This window comes from Pongo pygmaeus, chromosome 10 (assembly GCF_028885625.2).
Source record: "Pongo pygmaeus isolate AG05252 chromosome 10, NHGRI_mPonPyg2-v2.0_pri, whole genome shotgun sequence".
NCBI classification, from domain to species: Eukaryota; Metazoa; Chordata; class Mammalia; order Primates; family Hominidae; genus Pongo; species Pongo pygmaeus.
This window is the reverse complement of record NC_072383.2, coordinates 26,105,284-26,126,132: the sequence shown is the minus strand read 5'-3', so window position 1 is coordinate 26,126,132 and position 20,849 is coordinate 26,105,284. Positions and strand designations below refer to the sequence as shown.

At 38.3% G+C, this 20,849-nt stretch overlaps 1 protein-coding gene across 3 annotated transcripts in view; it reads right to left on the bottom strand.

The window, feature by feature from the left end:
- Positions 1 to 20,849, bottom strand: part of IRAG2 (inositol 1,4,5-triphosphate receptor associated 2) — a 111,458-nt gene that overhangs the window by 29,237 nt on the left and 61,372 nt on the right. The window contains exons 20-25 of one of the 3 annotated variants that reach the window (XM_054443129.2): positions 17,539 to 17,600; positions 16,285 to 16,365; positions 15,367 to 15,463; positions 12,679 to 12,814; positions 9,765 to 9,846; positions 43 to 89 (exon numbers count right to left, since the gene is read on the bottom strand). In XM_054443129.2, coding sequence (XP_054299104.1) covers positions 43 to 89; positions 9,765 to 9,846; positions 12,679 to 12,814; positions 15,367 to 15,463; positions 16,285 to 16,365; positions 17,539 to 17,600 — 505 coding nt within the window. The remainder of the gene's footprint in view (positions 1 to 42; positions 90 to 9,764; positions 9,847 to 12,678; positions 12,815 to 15,366; positions 15,464 to 16,284; positions 16,366 to 17,538; positions 17,601 to 20,849) is intronic. The other 2 variants (XM_054443130.2, XM_054443132.2) reach the window with 2 other exon arrangements.

The window sequence follows — 20,849 nt, the reverse complement described above, 5'->3', positions numbered from 1 at the left end:
AATATGCATACAAATTCACACACACAACACAAACAAGCAAACCTGGACTGCAGCAGGCTCTCAGAACACACGCGTTCAACACCATTCTCCTTAAGGAAAAAGAAAGGAGACATAAGTTCAACAATTTGACATTTTCCATTCCAAAGAGGTTGTTTTAAGCAAACATTTTCATACAATTCTAAATGAACCCATATTTACTCTGCTCTTTTGGAAAGGATACGGGAATGGGATGGTATAGGGCAGAAGGATATACACATTTCCTCAAAGCTGTACGTACCCAAAAATCCAATATTAAGTATATTTACAAGTCTGATATTTAAAAAAAAATCTGATAAAAATTTTGGGCAAAACAAATTCTAAACTCAAATGGCAGACAGGGTTTATTTCATATGCTTAAGTCAAGTTTTCTTTAAACAGAAAATTCTACAAGGGCATGAAACAACATTTCTATGTGTGGGAATAGCACTCAACCTAAAATTTCTGACCTGGTAATTTTAAAATTGCTCTTAGTTTTCTAGCTAGAAAAATCATGCATTTCAAACTTAATCCATTTCTGAGAGATCTGAAGGATTACATCTAAGTCAGCACCTATTACTTGATGCTCAAAAAGAGCTTAACAAAATTATAGTCCCAGCCTGCCAGGCTTGGTTTGAAAGTTTCTATGAACCTCTTAATTTCTACAAGGAATTCCTATTTTGGGGGTAACTTTAGGGCATTAAAGTTGTACAACTTTCTTTTTCAAAAAATACAGTGAGAACAGTTTCATTTCTAATAACAAGCTTTTCTAGTATATTATTTTAATTGATTTAGTTTAGAAAAATAAATTAAAATTCAATAAATTAAAACTGAAATCATTTAGACATATCGAAAACCTGCACAAAGTAAAAAGAAGGCATTTAGTTATTCCATAATCAAACAGAACTTATTAACTGTCACAACCAACAATAGGTTCCCATGGGGGAATATTGTATATCACACACAGTATTTAGAATCAGTCCAAGAAAGTATCTCCCATAGTCACAGACAAGTAAAGTACAGGTTTACTAAGGGTTTGCTGAATTTGTATGTATCCAGTACAATGATAGTAACTTATATATGTTTAGCACATAAAATTACAAGAGCCCTTTAATGTATCATCTCATTTAATTCTCCCAACAAGCTTAGCAGATTTTAGCAAGAAAAGATTTACTTATTACAGGTAATGAAATGAAAGCCAGTTAATAAAGTAATTTCCCAAGACCAGTCAGAATGGTGAAGTCAGCTTTCAAACACATATCGAACTAAATACAGTGTCCTTTCTACTGTAAACAAAACCAACTTGGGCATACCCTAACCTAGGCTATTGGAGAGGAAAAGACTTCCCAATTATTGTTTTAGACTGGTAGATGATTTTAATATAGACTTGTAAGATGTTTTGTTTAGAAAAATCCACAATCAAACTTGTAAAGCAAGGATTTATACCTAATACTTCTGCATCAATGATGTTGGTCAACTTTTTCTCTTTTTTACTTCATTTTGTTTCTGCCTTAAATGACTTTGGGTCAGTTCATAACATGACTGAAACCCCTCATGACACAAGTTTAATTTAATTCAACAAGCTTCCATCCAAAGCCCACTTTGTGCTAGGAACAGTGACAAGGCCTAAAGATTATATACAAAAACACAGTTCTTATCCTTAAGAAGCCTGTAGGCCAAGCATGGAGAGAAATATATAATACAAATCCTACTCTATAATTTATAAGCAGCATGCCACAGAGGAAAGTAATATGCACAGGGCAGAATTAACAGAGTGGGGCTATCTGAATTCAATTTTAAAGAGAAATTGTACCTTAAATTGCAGTTACGTGATAATGGCCCTATTTTAAAATATTTAAATAAATTATATTAGTAATTTTTGTATGTTTATTTAACTATACTATTATGTGTATATATATTATATATAATATATAAATATAATATATATTTTATTTCATATATATTTCATATATATAATATATATATGAAATGAACAAGGCATGGTGGCACACACCTGTAATCTCAACACTTTGAAAGGCTGCAGTGGAAGGACTGTTTGTGGCCAGGAGTTTGAGAACAACGTGAGCAACATGACAATACCCCATCTCTACTAAAAAATTAGCAGGGCACAGTGGTGTACACCTGTGATCGCAGCTACTTGGGAGGGTGAGATGGGAGGATTGCTTGAACCCAGGTGGTTAAGGTTGCAGTGAGCTCTGATCATACCACTGCACCCCAGCCTGGGTAACAGGGCAAGACCCTGCTTTAAAAAAAAGAAAAAGAAAGAAAGAAAACAAAAGAAAGGAAGCTATAAAAAATGGAGAAAATTCAATATCCTTCAGTTTTATTGAGTGTAACACTTCATAAAAATCAAAAGAATTGATTTCTTAATAATAATAAAGTATAATATCCTAACACATATAAAAACATTGTTACTGTCTGTAGCATGAAATAACATTTATTATTGCACTATAACTAAAAAACACTATACACTTGTCAGAAAAGCCTTCATTTTGTACCTGTCAAGATCATGGATATTCATATTTAAGAAATCCGAAAGAGAATGCAGTTCTTATTTTCTATTCCATTATACCAGTTTTCAATTTGGGGAAAAGAGAGTATATCATTTCTGCAAACCTTTTCAAAAAAAGTCTAATTATTATTTAAAGCCAAATTAATAAATACAGTAAAAATACAGTTTGTCTCCATTATGTTACATATCAGTCTCATTTGTCCTAATGCTCTGTGTAAGGCCTTCTTTTGCCCTATACCTTAGATGTGAAACATTGTAGTTAGAAGTCTTTCAATAAATACAAAATATTTATTGATTAAACAAATAATTATGTGATTTTGGAGAAATTGCCTATGTTTAGTAGCCATATATTACTACCTTGTTGTGAAACAGTAGCAAGGTAAGCAACTGGATGTTATTCTCAAAGCACTCATCTTTATAAAACTCAGTAATCAGAAAACAACCCAATATAACAACATATCCCAATCCTAAGTTTTCACAAGTTTGGTCCAATGACAATTTTTTTTTCTTCTTGTGAGAATAACTAGAGTAAAGAAGATTTTTTTTTAATCTGGTTTCAAATTTAGGACGACAGTTCATGAAAGTTGGAGATGAAACCCTCAAGGGGTTGGGGCAAAAACTTTCCACATTTGGGCTCTTTTCTTTCAGCTTCTAAAGTCACCTCTATTTAAACCAGCAAACCAGGCCCACAGCAGAACATAACCAGCATGCACCAACTGTGACACCTGGATAGATCATGAGAAAGATAATCTACTAGATATAATTTAAAATCAAGGAAAATAAAGAATAAGAAAAAGAAAGTTCAGATGAGAGATTCACTTACATGCAGAAGATTGGCTCAAGTCAATGAATCTAACACATGCCGATAGCACAGAGCAGGGAGAATGCTCTTTCTGTCCAAGCCATTCAAATATTAACCTGCATAACATTTACATGAAAAATCCATGGTCCAGCCCATTTGCTTTTGACAGCAAGAGTCTAATGTAGGGTGGGGTAGCAAAAGTACTCATGGAAAAAATGAAACAGATTCTCCCATGGGCTGGGTCAGCAAACACAGGAGACACACACACACACACATACACACACACACATACACACATATGCATACACACACAAAGCAATATTATTTCAATATTTAGATTGAACAACATGAAGAACAATAAAAAATAACTTTTAAGATTAATTGGCCTAATCTCCCAGGATTATTTTATTTTTGCTCTTTTATATGAAATACTAAACTACAGATTTTGTGATCAGAAAACTTCTACTAATAAACATTTATGGTTCCAATGTAATGTTTACTATTTGACCCATTTTAGATAACTGATACTTAAATAAACGTGATTTTCTGAGAACAAAAAAATAACAAAGAGTCTATATAGACTTACTTCTGACTTGACTCAGTGTCTGTTTAAATGTTCCAAAAAGAGGAAGAATGCTAAGTTGAATTTTAAAAGATTAGAACTACTGGAACCTAAACAAAGCTAAATTTGCTCATAGGTTTGCATTTATTTTTTCTCTTCCTAACTAAAGGTATACCACACCCTCAGATCTACAGGTTACACCTACCACTTTCAGGTTCATTTATAATATAGTTATCAGTCAACTTCTACATGTTCCAATTTTGCAACTGGCAATGTTATTTATTCTCCAAGGTTATTAATGCTGCACCCACATACAACTTGGAAGAACAGGACAGACAATAGCCAGAAAATCTTCTGAGATATTTTTAAATTGATCCTGTTCTTAGCCTTAATAAATCACCTCCTCCCAATGATAGTATATCTTAGACAAAAGCATGTAATAACATGAAGGATAACTCAAAGAGAGACAAGACACTTAATATTTGGTATATGTAATTTTTTTAACAGCCAAAAGAAAAACAGAGAAATTCACCTCCAAATCATTGGCTTGTTTCAAGATATCCTCTGGCCTTCATGCTGCTGATAATTCTGATTCTGGGTAATATGACCAGCTAATTTTCTTTTTGAGGTTTACTATGATTCAGGTATTTTGCATATGTTACAGAGTATCTTGGTGGGGTCAGAGTTGAGACTGAGGTAAGATAGAAGGAAGAATCAATTTGGTTGTCATAGGACAGTGTGGACAACCAACCAAAAGAACTGCAGAGACATGAGTCGTGAAACCAACTTCTTGGCCCCACAATTTCTCAAGAGGTTAAAAGTCTACATGGAAGCCACTAGTCGGTGAGGCCTGAAGAACATGGGGATATATTTGGTATGCACCTCTGGAGATCACTGGAAATGTTGGGAAATGACTCCATGAAAGGAAAGGCCTTCTTAGTCATCAGCAAGTGGGGAAACAAGGCATTGAGAGGCAGTGTCTTGCCTCTACGTATGACCTACTTGGTTTGTTTCCATGGACAGGTTAGGCCAGAACTCAGTGATATAGATATGTGGAAATATATGTATATATGTAATGTATTTGTGTGTGTTTATTTGAATCCTCAAAAGAACTATGAAAATCAATGTCTATTTCACAGGGGACACAGCAAATTCAGACAGGTTAGGCCATGTGTCCAAGTTCACACAGCTAATAAGTAATAAAGCCAGTCTCCAATCTAGGTGTGCTTCATTCTACAGCCTATGCTATGTGGCTAAAGATTCTAGAGCATTACTAGGAAAAATTTCAGATAAATACAAAAGTAGACAGAACAAAGAATCTAATGAATCCTGGTATATTCATCATGCAGATTCAACAATTACCAACCTATGGCCAATCTTGTTTCAAACTCTCACCCTCGAAACCTACCCCTGCCTTGTTTTGAAGCAAATGCCAGACATCATAACATTTTTATCCGTAAATATTTCAGAATGAATCTCCAAAAGATAAGGACTGGAAATAATTTGTTTCCTTCTTTCCTAACTACACCAAAATATCCCAAATAAACTAATTTATTGGGTCAATAAAGAAGTTCTTTTTTCCTCAACAATGTCCCAAACAGGGCTCCAAATTATTTTACTTTGAGATGTTCTCTTTGAGACATTAATCTTGTTAGCGTTCTTTGCTCTCCCAAAGACGTGCTTATGAATAATGATGTTCACTTTTATATTGCACTGTGCCTTCTGGGAAAGATATTAGAAGACAGCTTCCTCTGTGAATATGGGGAAGGAACAGAAAGTGAATCTCAAGTTCTTGGGAGCACCAGCCCAAAGAAATGAGTCAGAAAGCAGTAAGCTAATTGAGTGCTCACTCTCAGTGTTTTAAACAGACCTTGTAGTGAGTACAACCTAAATAAATAGGCATTCAACAAATATTATTGGGCAGCTACTGTATATAATCCTATGCAGGGTGCTACATGCGCATTGGTTAATGGCCAAATAAGGGTACTGTCCAGCAATTTGATCACCTAATACACAAATAAATATAAGAAAATAAATAACTACAATGCAAACCAGTATACAGGTGACAAGAAAAGGGAGGCACAGAGAGTTACAAGGGTCTCAAAGGAGGAAGTGAGCTTAGTTTTTTTCTGAGTTGGATCATTGAGAAATGAGGGAACAGGCCTGAAAACACGACTTTCCCAGAGTCACACAGAGGCCAACCCACAGAAAAACCTCATCTCCCCACTCTTAATCCATTATGATTTCCACCTCAAGAAGGACTGGAGATGCTTGAATGTCAACATTTTATGCTACCACAGAAAAAGTTTTTATTGGTTTTTGAAATGGGCCTTGACAGTCTAATAGAATTTTGACAAATGGAAAAGCATACATTGTTCTGGGCAAAGAAAACAGCACAAACAGGTTTGTGTGATATATTCTGACAATACAGGCTACCTGGTTTGGCTGACGTACAGGCACAACCATACACAACAATGGGGAAATAAAGGTAAAAAGGTAGACTGCAACCAGTTTAGAGAGGGACTCGAACACCAGGTCAAGTTGTTTGTTATAAGGCTGTAGAGATTGACGGAATCCATCGTGTAGAGACAAGGAGTTAAGAAAACACCCATCGTTTGGGGGGTCCACTGGGATGATAAACATATATTATGTTTTTAAAATAATTTATATCTTATATTTTACTCTAATTCCCTGTACTTATTACCAATAACAATGCTTAGAAAAGTGTTTTCTAAGGAGAGCTTTCTATTTTCTTAAGAGATAATGTGAGTATAAAATGATGGTAGGTGGGGATTGCTCAAGGGACAAGGGGCAGAGGCAGAGAGTACAGTTACCAGGCTGTTGAGATTCTCCAGTGGAGCAGAAACCTGGAATGGGAAGGTTGAGAATCGGCGGGATCGGTCAGAAGGTGCAGCCAACAGACTAATTCCTGGGCTGTTGCAAACTACAGAAGACATAAGAAAATCTTCAGGGAACCTACAGGAGCGTGTGACTGGAGGCTCAATTGTGATGTCTGTTAGCACTCATTTCTTTTTTTTCTTTTTCTTTCTTTCTTTTTTTCTTTTTTTTTTTTTTTTTTTTGAGATGGAGTTTCGCTCTTGTCGCCTAAGCTGGAGTGCAATGGCACGATCTCGGCTCACTCAATCTCCTCCTTCCAGATTCAAGTGATTCTCCTGCCTCAGCCTCCCAAGGAGCTGGTTTTACAGGTGCCTGCCACCATGCCTGGCTAATTTTTGTATTTTTTAGTAGAGATGGGGTTTCACTACATTGGCCAGGCTGGTCTCAAACTCCTGACCTCAGGTGATCCACCTGCCTCGGTCTCCCAAAGTGCTGGGATTACAGGCGTGTGCCACCGCACCCAGCCCAGCTCCTATTTCTTAATGGGTGTGAAGACCATAGACAAAACCACGCAGTCACATATCCTAATAAGAGTCAATATGGAGGTCCTTTTAGATATAAAAGGCAGTACGTTTCTTAGCCAAAAAAAAAATACTTTCAAGGTAATGCTAAGTGATTACGATTAAAATGTCTAAATTCAGTGTACTAAGAGTGGCCATGAAAAACGCCTGTATCCTTTGAAGCTAGACAAATCTGAATTTTAATCCCAGGTTTGTTATTTATTAATTGAGTGATCATGGGCAAGTTATTTAACTCCCTCAACTTCAGTTGCCTCCTTTGTAAAAAGCAGAGGAGTGTGGAGAAGATTAATCACATGGCATGTGGAAATGCTTTTGTACAAAGTTCCTGGCACACAACTGATATTTGTTTCTTCCTTCTTCTTAGTAAACTCAGTGCCAGATAAAAGGGAAATTACTAATAACCAAACATCCTGTAAGCTTCCAAGTTCAACTTCCTTTACTAAAACTTTATAAGAATTGCTACGTAAGAGCAAAATATATTTAAAAAATTTTTCAATTTATTTTTGTTTTTATTTTTTGAGATGGAGTCCTGTCCTGTTACCCAGGCTGGAGTGCAGTGGCGCAATCTCGGCTCACTGCAACCTCTGCCTCCTGGGCTCAAGCAATTCTCCTGCCTCAGCCTTCCAAGTAGCTGGGAGTATAGGTGCCCGCCACCTAATTTTTGTATTTTTAGTAGAGATGGGGTTTCACCATATTGGCCAGGTTGTTCTTGAGCTCCTGACCTCAAGTGATCCGCCCACCTTGGCCTCTAGGTAAGAGCAAAATAGATTCATTTCCTTTTTCTTAGCTGCTCGGACAGGTATTTATGAACAAAAACAATGCCATATACCCACTTAACAGGAAGAATAACAACAACTTGTACAATTCAATAGTAAAAAGAAATATAATCCCATCTTTAAAATGAGCAAAGGATCTGAGTAGACATGTCTCCAAAGAAGTTATACAAATGGCCAACAAACATGAGAAGATGTTCAACATTATTAATCATTAGAGAAGTGCAAATCAAAAATACAGTGAGGTATCACTTTGTACCCACAAAGATGGCTTTAATAAAAAATAGGCAAATATTTAATGAGGATACAGAGAAACTGGAATCTTCATACATTGCTGTTGGAAATGTAAAAGGATATAGCCACCCCTGAAGTCTGTTTTGCAGTTCCTCAAAAACATTAAACATAGAGTTACCACATGATGCAGTAACTCTGCCACAGGAATATACCCAAAAGAATTAAAAACATGTTTACACAAAAACCAATACACTGATGCTCATAATAGCATCATTTGCAATAGCCAAAAAGTAAAAACAACTCAAATGCCCATCAGCTGATGAATGGAAAAACAAAATGTGGTGTGTATCTATACAGTGGAATATTATCGAGCCATAAAAATGAATGAAGTACTGATATCATGCTATGACATGGATGAATCTTGAGAGCCTTATGCTGAGAACCTTGAGAATCTTAACTGAAAGAAGCTGGGCACAGGAGGCCACATATTGTATGATTCCATTTATATGAGATGTCCAGAATAGGCAAATCTATAGGACAGAAAGTAGATTAGTGGTTGCCTCCAGCTGGGGGTTGGGGACAGGAGGAAATAGGGAGAGACTACCAATGGGTATGCAGTTTATTTCTGGGGTGATCAAAGTATTCTAAGACCGATTGTGGTGATGGTTGTACAACTCTGTGAATATACTGAAAGTTATTTAAGTGAATAATTTAAATTAATGAATTGTCTGGTGGGTGAGTTATATCTCAATTAAAATGTAAAAGAAAGAAGAATGATGGACTGCCAGATCCTGAAACAGAACTGCCTGCTCCATTTGATTGAGAAGATCACGAGGCTCAGGCTGCAGACTGAGGAAGGCATTCCAACCACATCTCAATGATAGAGACAGTGACCTAAGTAACCTTCTCAGGGCATTTAGCATTATTCTCTTCTTGGGTAGAAAAGTGGCATTAGCACCTAACTTTGCCAATTAACACCTGACTACTCTCCATGGGCATGGCCGTGCTTTGTGGTCTTTGACAAAGGGTACCAGCCCCTCAAAGATTATCCAGTCTTGACCTCCATTCTTGGAGAATCAACGGGATCTGAGGCTTCTTACAGTCATTAGTGAATTTAAGTCCCAAACCAGCCTGCCTCTCAAACAAAAAGTTTAGCTCACTTCATTGAAATCTCTTTTTGGTTCTATAACCCACAGTGTATACTAAACACAGGGTAGAAAGCCCTCATATTAAATAACTTTAATTTCTTGACTTCAAAGGTTGCTATTTCTCATGCATCTGAGTTTTGGAATAGCAGACTGAGACTTGCTACAAGAATATCCATAATACTTAAAAAATAAAAAAGACAGGGAAAAAGAATACCCATAGAAGAAGAACAGGATATGGTAGTACTGAAAATGAAACCAAAATCCAGTCCAACACTCACTTCCATACTTGGGTCATCATTCATCCTGATGCAGCCTGAGAGATTTGTTCCTGGGTTGGGGCCACTTGTGGGGCCTGGGCGCCTGGCAGTAGGAAGTAGAGTTATTTACTACAGGTGAAAAAACTGCAAATCTTAGCAGATACTAAACTATAACATAGTTCTCACTCCCCTATGCCCAGTCCTAATTTTATCAAATTTCTAATTAAGTTCATGGTTTAAGTAACACATAATGAAAGAGAGTTCCCACCTCCATCAGAGAGAGGTTACAAACAACAGAGAATCCAGCCAAAAATGAAAATGAAGCATTTGCAATTCAAAGCCATCCTTCCTCACCCTCAATACAGAAGGGAAATTTTATTGAGGTAGATTAGGCCCTCACAAAATGCACTGATATTTTTGAATGTTTCCTAAGGAAGATGAGTCTGTATACTTAAAAAGGCAGGTGCAAATGAACACCGAAGGAGGATGAGGGCAGGGACAGGTATAGGTTCCCAAAGGCTTGTTAACCTTCAGTGTGAAAGAAACAGAAATAGGATGAAAACCTGTCTAAGTTAACTTAGCAGGATGTCGTTGATATTGTGATCAATGTCCCCAGTTCCTGAGACAGACCTCCTAAAATCCTTGTAGACAGAGGTGCTAGGGGAATCTTTACTCTAATATTTGGTCTCTGATCCTGGTTCCTGATATGGAGTGTCTAAGACCTTGTAATTTCCTGAGTGATAGGAGTGTTTGACACAGAGCTCCTGAATCTCTTGAAATTTCCTGAGTATTACGAGCATCTTCTGTTCTAAAGCAGTGTCTCTTGGTGGGCTTCTGGATAGCCTCAGGATGAGGGGCTGGTTGCGAGGGGAACCAGTCTGTGGTTTGAGGGTTGGAACTTTCAACTCCACCCTGCCAAGCTCCTGGGAGGGGAGGGGGCTGAGCTGATCACGAATAGCCAATGATTTAATCAATTGTGCCTAGTGAAGCCTCCATAAAAACCTGAAAGGACAGCACTTGGAAAGCTTCTGATTTGGTGAACTAAAACATAGCCATGTGCTGGGAAGATGGCACACCCCAACTGCACAAAGACAGACCCTCCTGTGCTTGAGACGTTTCCAAACCTTTCCGATGTATCTCTTCATCTGGCTGTTTATTTGTATCCTTTAAAATAGACTTTGTCACCTGGCACAGTGGCTAATGCCTGTAATCCCAGCATGTTGGGCGGCTGAGATGGGAGGATCACTTGAGTCCAGGAGTTCAAGACCAGCCTGGGCAACATGGAGAAACCTTGTGTCTATGAAAAATACAAGGTCAGGTGCTGTGGCTCACACCTGTAATCCCAGCACTTTGGGAGGCTGAGGTGCGTGGATCACCTGAGGTCAGGAGTTCAAGACCAGCCTGGCAAACATGGCGAAACCTTGTCTCTACTAAAAATTCAAAAATCAGCTGGGCATGGTGGCAAGCGCCTGTAATCCCAGCTACTTCGGAGGCTGAGGCAGGAGGATTGCTTGAACCCAGGAGGCAGAGGTTGCAGTGAGCCGAGATCATGCCACTGCACTCCAGCCTGGGCAACAGAGGGAGACTCTGTCTCAAAACATAAACAAAAAACAAAAATTAGCGGGGTGTGGTGGCAGGCACCTGTGGTCTCAGCTACTCAGAAGGCTGAGATGAGACAATCACCTGAGCCCAGGAAGTCAAGGTTGCAGTGAGCCCAAATTACTACTGTACTCTAGCCTGAGGGACAGAGTGAGACCCTGCCTCCAAAAAAATAAATTTAAATAAACAAATAAATGAATAAAATAAACCTTGTAATAAGTGGATAAATGTAAGGAAAGTGTTTCCCTGAGTTCTGTGAGCTACTCTAGCAAATTATTTGAACCCAAGAAGGGGGTCTTGGCAACTCCCAATTTATAGAGAGTTGGTCAGAAGCACAGGTCACAGTCTGGAACCTGCAAGTGGCATCTCAAGCAGGGACCAGCCTTGTGGAACTGAGCCCTTAACCTGTGGAATCGTATGCTATTTCCAGGTAGATAATGTTGGAATTGAACTGAATTATTGGACGCCCATTTCATGTCTGCTGGAGAAGTGATTGGTGTGTGGAAAATCGCTTGGAGTGTGGGGAAAAAAACCCCCACACATCTGGTATCAGAAGTGTGGTACTGAGACTACAGTAGGAAAAAAACACTCCATTGGTGAGTGTGTTTTTCCTTTAGATTAGAAGATTAGTCTGTGTACTTAAAGAGGAAGAGGGTAGGGTGCAGGGACAAGGACAGGTTCCCAAAGATGTGTTAACTTTGAATGTGAAAGAAAGAGAATTATGATCAAAATCTACCTATGTTAACTTAGCAGACTATGGTATATTCCTAAAAAGTGGAAACATTTTAGGTAGTCTAATTTGTCTTTTAAGCTTTAGAGTGCTATTATGAAATTCAAGAAAAGCAAGAAAACTACACTCCAAGAAAACTACAGCAATAACTTTATCTCAAAATTCTAAATTTTCAGCTGGGCGTGGTGGCTCACACCTGTAATCCCAGCACTTTGGGAGGCCAAGGAGGGCAGATCACTTGAGGCCAGGAGTTCGAGACCAGCCTGGCCAACGTGGCAAAACCCCATCTCTACTAAAAATACAAAAATTAGCTGGGCATGGTGGCATGCATCTGTAGTCCCAGCTACTTGGAAGGCTGAGGCATGAGAATTGCTTGACCTCAGGAGGCAGCCGAGATCACATCACTGCACTCCAGTCTGGGCAAGAGAGTGAGATTCCATCTCAAAAAAAAGAGAAAGAAAGAAATTGTAAATTTTCAGGAAGTTAGAGAAGTTCCACAATAAAGATGTGATCTCACATTATGAAAATCCGACCAATTAAAATGTTAGGCAATGGGAATAGGCTACCCATGAGGAGTAGAGTAAGTAAATTTTGCTCTTAACCTACTTGTGTTGTCTTGTTACATCCAAAGCACCATCCTTTATGGGCCTTTCACACAGAGTGTGGATTTGGTGGGCTACACCTGAGAAAGGTGTTGATTCCGGGGTTGGAACTGCTGTAAAACTATCCAGAGATAAGGCATCTGCAGTAAACAGAAAAAAATAAAAATAGAGACCAATTTCTGGTTCAAACTATATTGAAGCATAAAGTCTTTCCTTCTTGAGAGACTGAAAAAGTGAAAGTTAACCCGCTTCTATTAACATTTTAACATAAACTCCCTTGATGCCTAATCACAGAGGGTAAAAACGTCAAATGCTTAATTTTAATAAAGCATTTGGGAATGATAGTAATATTAATATATATAAAATAATAATTTTAGTTCTAATAATAATATTTACAAAATAATAATTTCAAAAAAGTTTTTTTAAGTGTGAGAGAGGTCAGAAAACCCGTGCCCACTAAGCAACTAGAGAGATTAACAATCCACAGCCAGCAGGTGAAAATCCAGCCAGCTGCCTGTTTTTGTAAAGTTTCACTGTGGCCAGGTGTGGTGGCTTATGCCTGTAATCCCAACACTTTAGGAGTCCAAGGCAGGTGGATTGCTTGAGCTCAGGAGTTTGAGACCAGCCTGGGCAACATGGCAAACCCCCATCTCTACAAAAACGACAAAAATTAACTGGGTGTGATGGCATGTGCCTGTAATCCCAGCTACTTGGGGGGCTAAGGCAGGAGAATCACTTGAGCCCAAGAGGTTGAGGCTGCAGTGAGCCGTGTTCATGCCACTAAGTGACAAAGTGAGACCCTGTCTCAAAAAATAAATAAAGTTTTACTGGAACACGGCTGCACCCATTTGTTCACACATTGTCCATGGCTGTTTGTGTGATGTAACAGTAAAGTTGAGTAGTTACAGCAGAAACTAAAATATTTACTATCTGGTCTTTTACAGAACAATTTTGCAGCCTCCAGAAGAGAAAAGTATTAGACATGGTAATTAGAACCCATCAAAGAGTGGTAGGGGAAATAGGTTGAGATGACAAATCATTTATTAGGGAAAACCATCTTGTTATGTGTGTTTCTGAGTATAGGAAGCAGCAGAATTTAATAGAAAAAACATAAGGTTTAGGGTTAATCAGAAATTTTTGGTTCAGATCCTGGCTCTGCCACATACCAGTTGTGTGATCTTGAATAAATAACTAAGCCACTCTGAGCCTCAGTTTGCTTATGTATAAAGTGACAGATGACCTTGGGAAAATTATTAACTCAATGTTCCTCTGTTTCCTTATCTTTTGAATGGTAATTATATTAACTTCTACCTCATAGGGATATGTTGAGGATTAAATGAGTTAATAGATATGTTAAGAGCATAGAACTGTGTCTGGCACATAGCAAGCATTCTTTCTCTCTCTCTTTCTTTTTTTTTTTGAGACTGAGTCTCACTGTGACGCCCAGGCTGGAATGTGATGGTACAATCTCGGCTCACTGCAACCTCCAATTCCTGGGTTCAAGTGACTCTCCTGCCTCAGCCTCCTGAGTAGCTGGGACTACAGCTGTGCACCACCATGCCCAGCTAATTTTTGTATTTTTAGTAGAGACGAGGTTTCACCATATTGGCTAGGCTGGTCTCCAACTCCTGACCTCAAGCAATCTGCCCACCTCGGCCTCCCAAAGTGCTGGAATTACAGGCTTGAGCCACTGCACCTGGCCAGCAAGCACTGTTTAAGTACTCCCACTGTTGGTGGTGGTTATTGTTACTGAGTTATTGCAAGTAATCTCTAAAAAGCACCAATTTATATTGCCTGACACAAAATAGACACTCCATTAGTATTAGTAGTTTTTCCTTCTCAAATTTAAATGATCCACAAATCACTCCACTTTTTCTCTTTATTCCTTCTTAAATTTACTTTGATAATCATTTCTTTTGTCATTTCAGAACTAGACATTAATTTTAGGTTTTAACTGCATCCATGTTATGCTGAGAGGTGTCACTACTTTGACCGCTTCTTAGAATAAAAGCTCTTTCTCTTGGCATTGAGTATAAATTTGACCCACAACCCACTTTTCCTTCTCCAAATGTCTCTTCTACTGTATCTCAACCCGAAACCTTTCGTTTTCAAAATGACTTGCCTACCTTTGGCTCTTTTTCAAACACTTAAGGCTTTTGATTCTTACTTCTCTTCTTATTTTTTTGTTTTGTTTGCTCATGTTACTCTCACCCATTAGAATACTGTTTTGATGTTTTTTGCTTTTCCAAAGCCAACTAATCTTTCAAGGCCAATTCAACTCTAACCTCTTCCATGGAATCATCTTTGACTTCTCTGAGCCCAGGTCTTGTTTCTTTGCTAGTTTGTGAGCTACTTTAGGACTTATTCTTTTTTGTTTGTTTGTTTTAGAAATGTTGCCCAGGCTGGTCTCGAATTCCTGGGCTCAAGCAACCCACTTGCTGTGGCCTCCCAAGGTGCTGGGATTATGGGCATGAGCCACCGTGCCTGGCCAGGACTTATTCTTTATCATGCATAATATGGTGCCTTGCACAGAGTAGGTACTCAAATATATATTGATTGACTAAATTCAGGGGTAAATATACACGTATTCAACAATTCTTGCTATACAAATGTAATAATAACTAGTTATTTTCCCTTTCAAATAGAACTCTACCCCTACTTGTGTCTGAGCAGGTATAGAAGGGGGGCTTACCCAGCAGAGGTGTGTACCAGCACGTATGTTTCAAGGTCAGGGGTGTCTGATGTAGTCTTGCTTCTTGACCACCATATACTTTGTGGCAACACTGCTTCTGAACAGAAAACCAAGTAGTATTAGCCATCTAAAGGAATGTAACATATATTTCATAATCTATTACCTCCATTTTCAAAGGTAGAAAGGATATCACTAGTCTCAAGTGACCCTGTGAGAGAGATCAAGAAGAAAATAAATGCTGTCAAGTAAAAAAGCTTTCAAGTGTTTGATCAAAAGGTATACATATGAGTAAATTATAATTCTTATTTAAAAGTCACAATTTAGTAATCTAGGAGAATGCTAACATCATCAACTCCAAATAATTGACACTTTGATGTAAACAAAGGCTTTGAGGAAAGAGGTATAGGTGAGGAATAAACTTAGTTACATAATTCTTCGTGTTACTGCAATTAAAAAAAAGTAAAACAGGCCGGATGCGGTGGTTCATGCCTGTAATCCCAGCACTTTGGGAGGCCGAGGCAGGTGGATCACTTCAGGTCACCAGCCTGGCCAACAGGGGGAAACCCCGTCTCTACTAAAAATACAAAAATTAGCCGGGCGTGGTGGTGTGTGACTGTAATCCCAGCTACTCCGGAGGCTGAGGCAGGAGAATCTCTTGAACCTGGGAGGTGGAGGTTGCAGTGAGCTGAGATCGCGCCACTGCACTCCAGCCTGGGCGACAAAGGACCAACTAGGTTTGTGTGTGTGTATGTGTACATTTACAAAAATGGGTATCTGTTGCCTCATTTGATAATCTCTTGATAAAAGCAATATATACAGTTCTAAGGCTACTGATACATACTGGACTTAGCTTTCTATTACAGGATAGTTGTTGATTCACAATTACTACCTAAATAATTTCAAAAAGCTTGCAATTACCAATTTTTCTTGAAGAGGTTGTTGAATTGCATCTGCGCAGGACAGGGAATCATAGTGAGGAAATTCCTCTTCTAAAAAGTTCTGTCAAGAGAAAATGGTAGAGTGTATTCGAAGACAGAATGATGAAAGAGTCAAAGATCCCAAACACATTAGACTTAATAAAAGATATGACACTACCTAAAGTGAGTGAAATTGACAAGTTCTTTTTGTATTCTACTCCAAGGGAACACATTTGTAATTTTAAACCTCCCATTGTGTTTGCCCCATTACTTGATCTAGGAATGAAATCCAAAGATCAGGAACAAGAAACTGAATGGCTTTGTCATTGAAATCTGTAGGCAGAGGCTAGAGAAGCTTGTTAGAGATGTAACTCAGAGTAGTGAAAATGGTGTCTGTGAAAATTTGATATCTATAAAATTATTGCCTTAATCCAAGAGGTAGATTCACATCTATCACAGTTATATTATAATAGAAAACATTGTTGGTGTTCTTGAGATGATTAAAGCATCTTTAGATATGGAGGTTTTTCCAGCTCAACTTATTGCAGAGGGCTTTTTAGGCACTCTGCCTAGCTTAATCTTCCACGATTTTTTTTTTCCTGCTTTAACAGATGTGTCTGCATTCTGCATGATGCCCTAGAAACAGATACATGCAAATATCACCCTTCTTTCTTTCCTCCTCCATCATCTTCCTCCAGTGCCAACCTTGCTGCCTTGCTGTTCCCTTATGTTCTTCATTTCTGAACAAAAAGGATTTTCACCAAGTATCATAAGGGAAGGAAATACACTTTACCGGGGATATCTTGAGATGACCCATACAGAAAGAAATAGAAAGTTTAATTCAAATATGAGAAAGAAAAAAGAGACAGTAACCATCAAAGCCTATTCAAGAATACTCAAAATTTCAGCATATTATAAATTGAATGATATGCCCTTACTGTCAGAAAGGAGGTCCCCAAGACTGAAAAACTGGCTCTTCACTAATAGATATAGTGGTGGGGCAAAGAAAATTCTGAAATGCTTCCTCTCTAGAAGGTGTTATCAGCAGCCACTCACTAATGTAAGATCTCCTTTCTTATTTTGCTAAATACTTTAAGCACACAAGAGAACAAAGTCCACCAAAACATTTTCTTCTAAACTGGTTATTTAACTTAATGATTAAAGTCATTGTCTGTTATAAATTAGCTTCAAAACCTTACATGAATCGAACAATTTCCTCCACAGTAACTGAACACATATCACAGAGATATTTTACCTGAAACAGCAAGCCATGGTGTTCCCCTTCAACGAGCTTCTTTTGAAGTGACTCAATTGTTGCTACAAAGAGAATTTATAACCAGCTCAATATGACCATTTTAATTTAATTAATTAATTTATTTCGAGACAGGGTTTGGTTCTATTGCCCAGATTGGAGTGCAGTGGCATGATCTCACCTCACTGCAAACTCCGCCTCCTGGGCTGAAGCCATCCTCCTGTTTCAACCTCCTAAGTAGCTGGAATTACAGGCACATTCCACCACACTCAGCTAATTTTGGTATTTTTTGTAGAGATGGGTTTCACCATGTTGTCTAGACTGGTCTCAAACTCCTGAGTTCAGGTGATTCACCCACCCCGGCCTCCCACAGTGCTGGGATTACAGGCATGAGCCACTATGCCCAGTGTGAGTATATTTAACCTTGTCTTCCTTAATTCATTTCATTGCTTCATAAACTTTTAATGGCTTTAAATTTGGGGCCTGAAGAAAAGGAAACGGAAAATAATGATTTCTGGGAATGGCACTCTCAACTTATGACTCGGGAAAAATGGAAAAGCAGGCTAGAACAGATAAACCATTATCTCCCTTGGGTATTTAAATTTTACTTTGATAGATACATGTGAATTGTCTTCTAGAAGTGAGTCGCAGAATTGTCTAATCTTAAGATAAGAATACACCTTAGGCCTGGTGCAGTGGCTCACACCTGTAATCCCAGCTCTTTGAGAGGCCAAGGTGGGTAGATCATTTCAGGCCAGTACTTCGAGAGTAGCCTGGCCAACATGACAAAACCCTATCTCTACTAAAAAAAAAAAAAAATGAAAATTAGCTGGGTGTGGTGGCGCATGCCTGTAATCCTAGCTACTCAGGAGGCTGAGGCAGGAGAATCACTTGAACCTGGGAGGTGAAGGTTGCAGTGAGCCAAGATCATGCCACTGCACTCCAGCGCGAGACTCCCTCTCAAAAAAAAAAAAAAAAAAAAGAAAAGAATACATCTTAGAGGTCATTCAGTCTGACCTCCTACTGATAAAGAAATCTTCCCTCCAATAAGCCTCTCCTTGAGCCCTCAAATTACAGCCCTAGGATCCCAGAATCCTGCAAGTAGATCTCAGATCATGAGAACACTGATGTACAGAGGATTGAAAAGGTAACTGGTAAGTCATGGAGCTGAGATTAGACTCATGGAAAAGAGCTTAACTCAGGGTATCGTTCTGTGAAACTAAAAATATTTGTTTTTCTGCTTAAGTAATATCTCCAAAGGTCTTATGCCTGGAATAATGGAAATGGGGGAAAAGTATCTAATATTTAACTAGCTCTTTGATGTACATAATAACATATTATTTATTTGACAAATCCTGCTCTCTGAAACATAGCCAAAACCGGAAAATAAACCCAAATCTTTTGAACAACTAGAATAGATACTGATATTTATGCCTTTATTCACGTGGCAAATCTCACACTTCCACTCAAGCAGTGGGCTGTGGGTGTATACATAATTTTCACCAGTTTGACTGCCTTCTCAGGCCAAAGAAGATTAAAAGCAAAACTTAAACAAGGATATAAGGAGCTCTGCTAGATGGAAGCATATTAATAGCTACCACTTTTTTAAAAAATCACTAACAGCCAGGAAAATTATTAACAGCAGATACTCTGGCATCCAAAATACATAGAAATCTGGTGCTTCTTATTTTATAAACCAACAGTTTTATATCTTAATAGCCTGAAGAAATTCTGACTCATGAGCATAATGCTAATGAAAAGAAGTACATAATCTAATTTTTAATTTTTTTTTTCAGGAAAAAGGCTCTAAAAGCTTCAATTATGTAGAAAATTACCTATGTAAATTTTTTATTTTATAGGACTTTTTTTTGGTAAAAATAACTTACTTCTCAATCAAGCTTGACATAGTGTTACTAGGCCCACTAGGAGCAAAACAGATGTTTGTTTTTCAAACATCTCCCTCATATAGGAAGAAAAGCATATTTTTAAAAGAGTATTTCTAGGCTGGGCGCGGTGGCTCATGCCTATAATCCCAGCACTTTGGGAGGCCGAGGCAGATGGGTCACCTGAGGTCAGGAGTTCGAGACCAGCCTGACCAACATGGTGAAACCTTGTCTCTACTAAAAATACAAAAAAATTAGCCAGGCATGGTAGCGCACACCTGTAGTCCCACCTACTTGGGAGGCTGAGGCAGGAGAATTGCTTGAACCCAGGAGGCGGAGGTTGCAGTGAGCCGAGATCAAGCCATTGCACTCCAGCTCTGGGTGACAGAGCAAGACTCTGTCTCAGCGGAAAAAAAAATAAGTATTTCTAACCTACAAAAGTAATTTAAAATTTATTATTAATACTTAGGACTCTGGTAAAGATGAAATTTTTAAAAAATTCTGTCTTAACTGTATTAAGAAGGAAGGCCCTGTCCTCCTTCTGACCTCCATCTAAACAATAGCAACCAAAGCAATAAGAAGTGGCCATGATGTGTTTCTGAAGGTCGTGTATCTCCCAAATACAAATTCAGAACACTGTGTTACAATTGCCAATGAAGCCGTGTTTCAGAAGCGATGATGAGCTACTATAAGGTTGTCTAAATTGCTCATCTGCTTGCTCACCAGGCAATCTTGGGTTTTAGAAACAGTCTATCTCGAAGCATTCAAATTGAAAGCCTTATTTCAACAGATGTTTTGTGCAATGTATAGCAACTATTTCCATATTTTCCACATGGCAAAACAAGTTGGCTTATGACCACAATTTGCATTCACCTTTGCATTCTGCTTTACATGTTTGGAGTTGGACCCGTAATGCCTCTAGAACAAATATATGCTTCATAGAGAAGGAAGTGAAACAATGGCTACTGTATCCCCTGCTGTTGCCATCTGCCATGTAGGATGGGACCAGGTGTCTTGGATACATTGCCTCTGAAGAAAGTTGAGATAAAGCAACTTTCTAAATGACTAAGCAATGAGGTCTCAGGCAAAGGCTCCACAATTGATTGGCTGTTGAAAATGAAAATTATAACATTATTAGAGCCGTAATCATGTTAGCTATCAATGATGGATGACATTTATAGAGTACGGGACTGTATAATACTATCTATACTGGAAAAAACCTCATGTTCTGTAAAATCATATATTAAAAATATCAGGGTTCATTAAAGAACCCCAGACTAAGATCAACTATTCATAGCACATATCTGTCAAAGGACTTATATCCAATAATAAAAGGACAGAAAACTTAATTTTAAAATGGGTGAAAGACTTAGACACTTCACAAAGAAGATATACAATGGCCAATCAGCACGTGAAAAAGGTCCCAACATC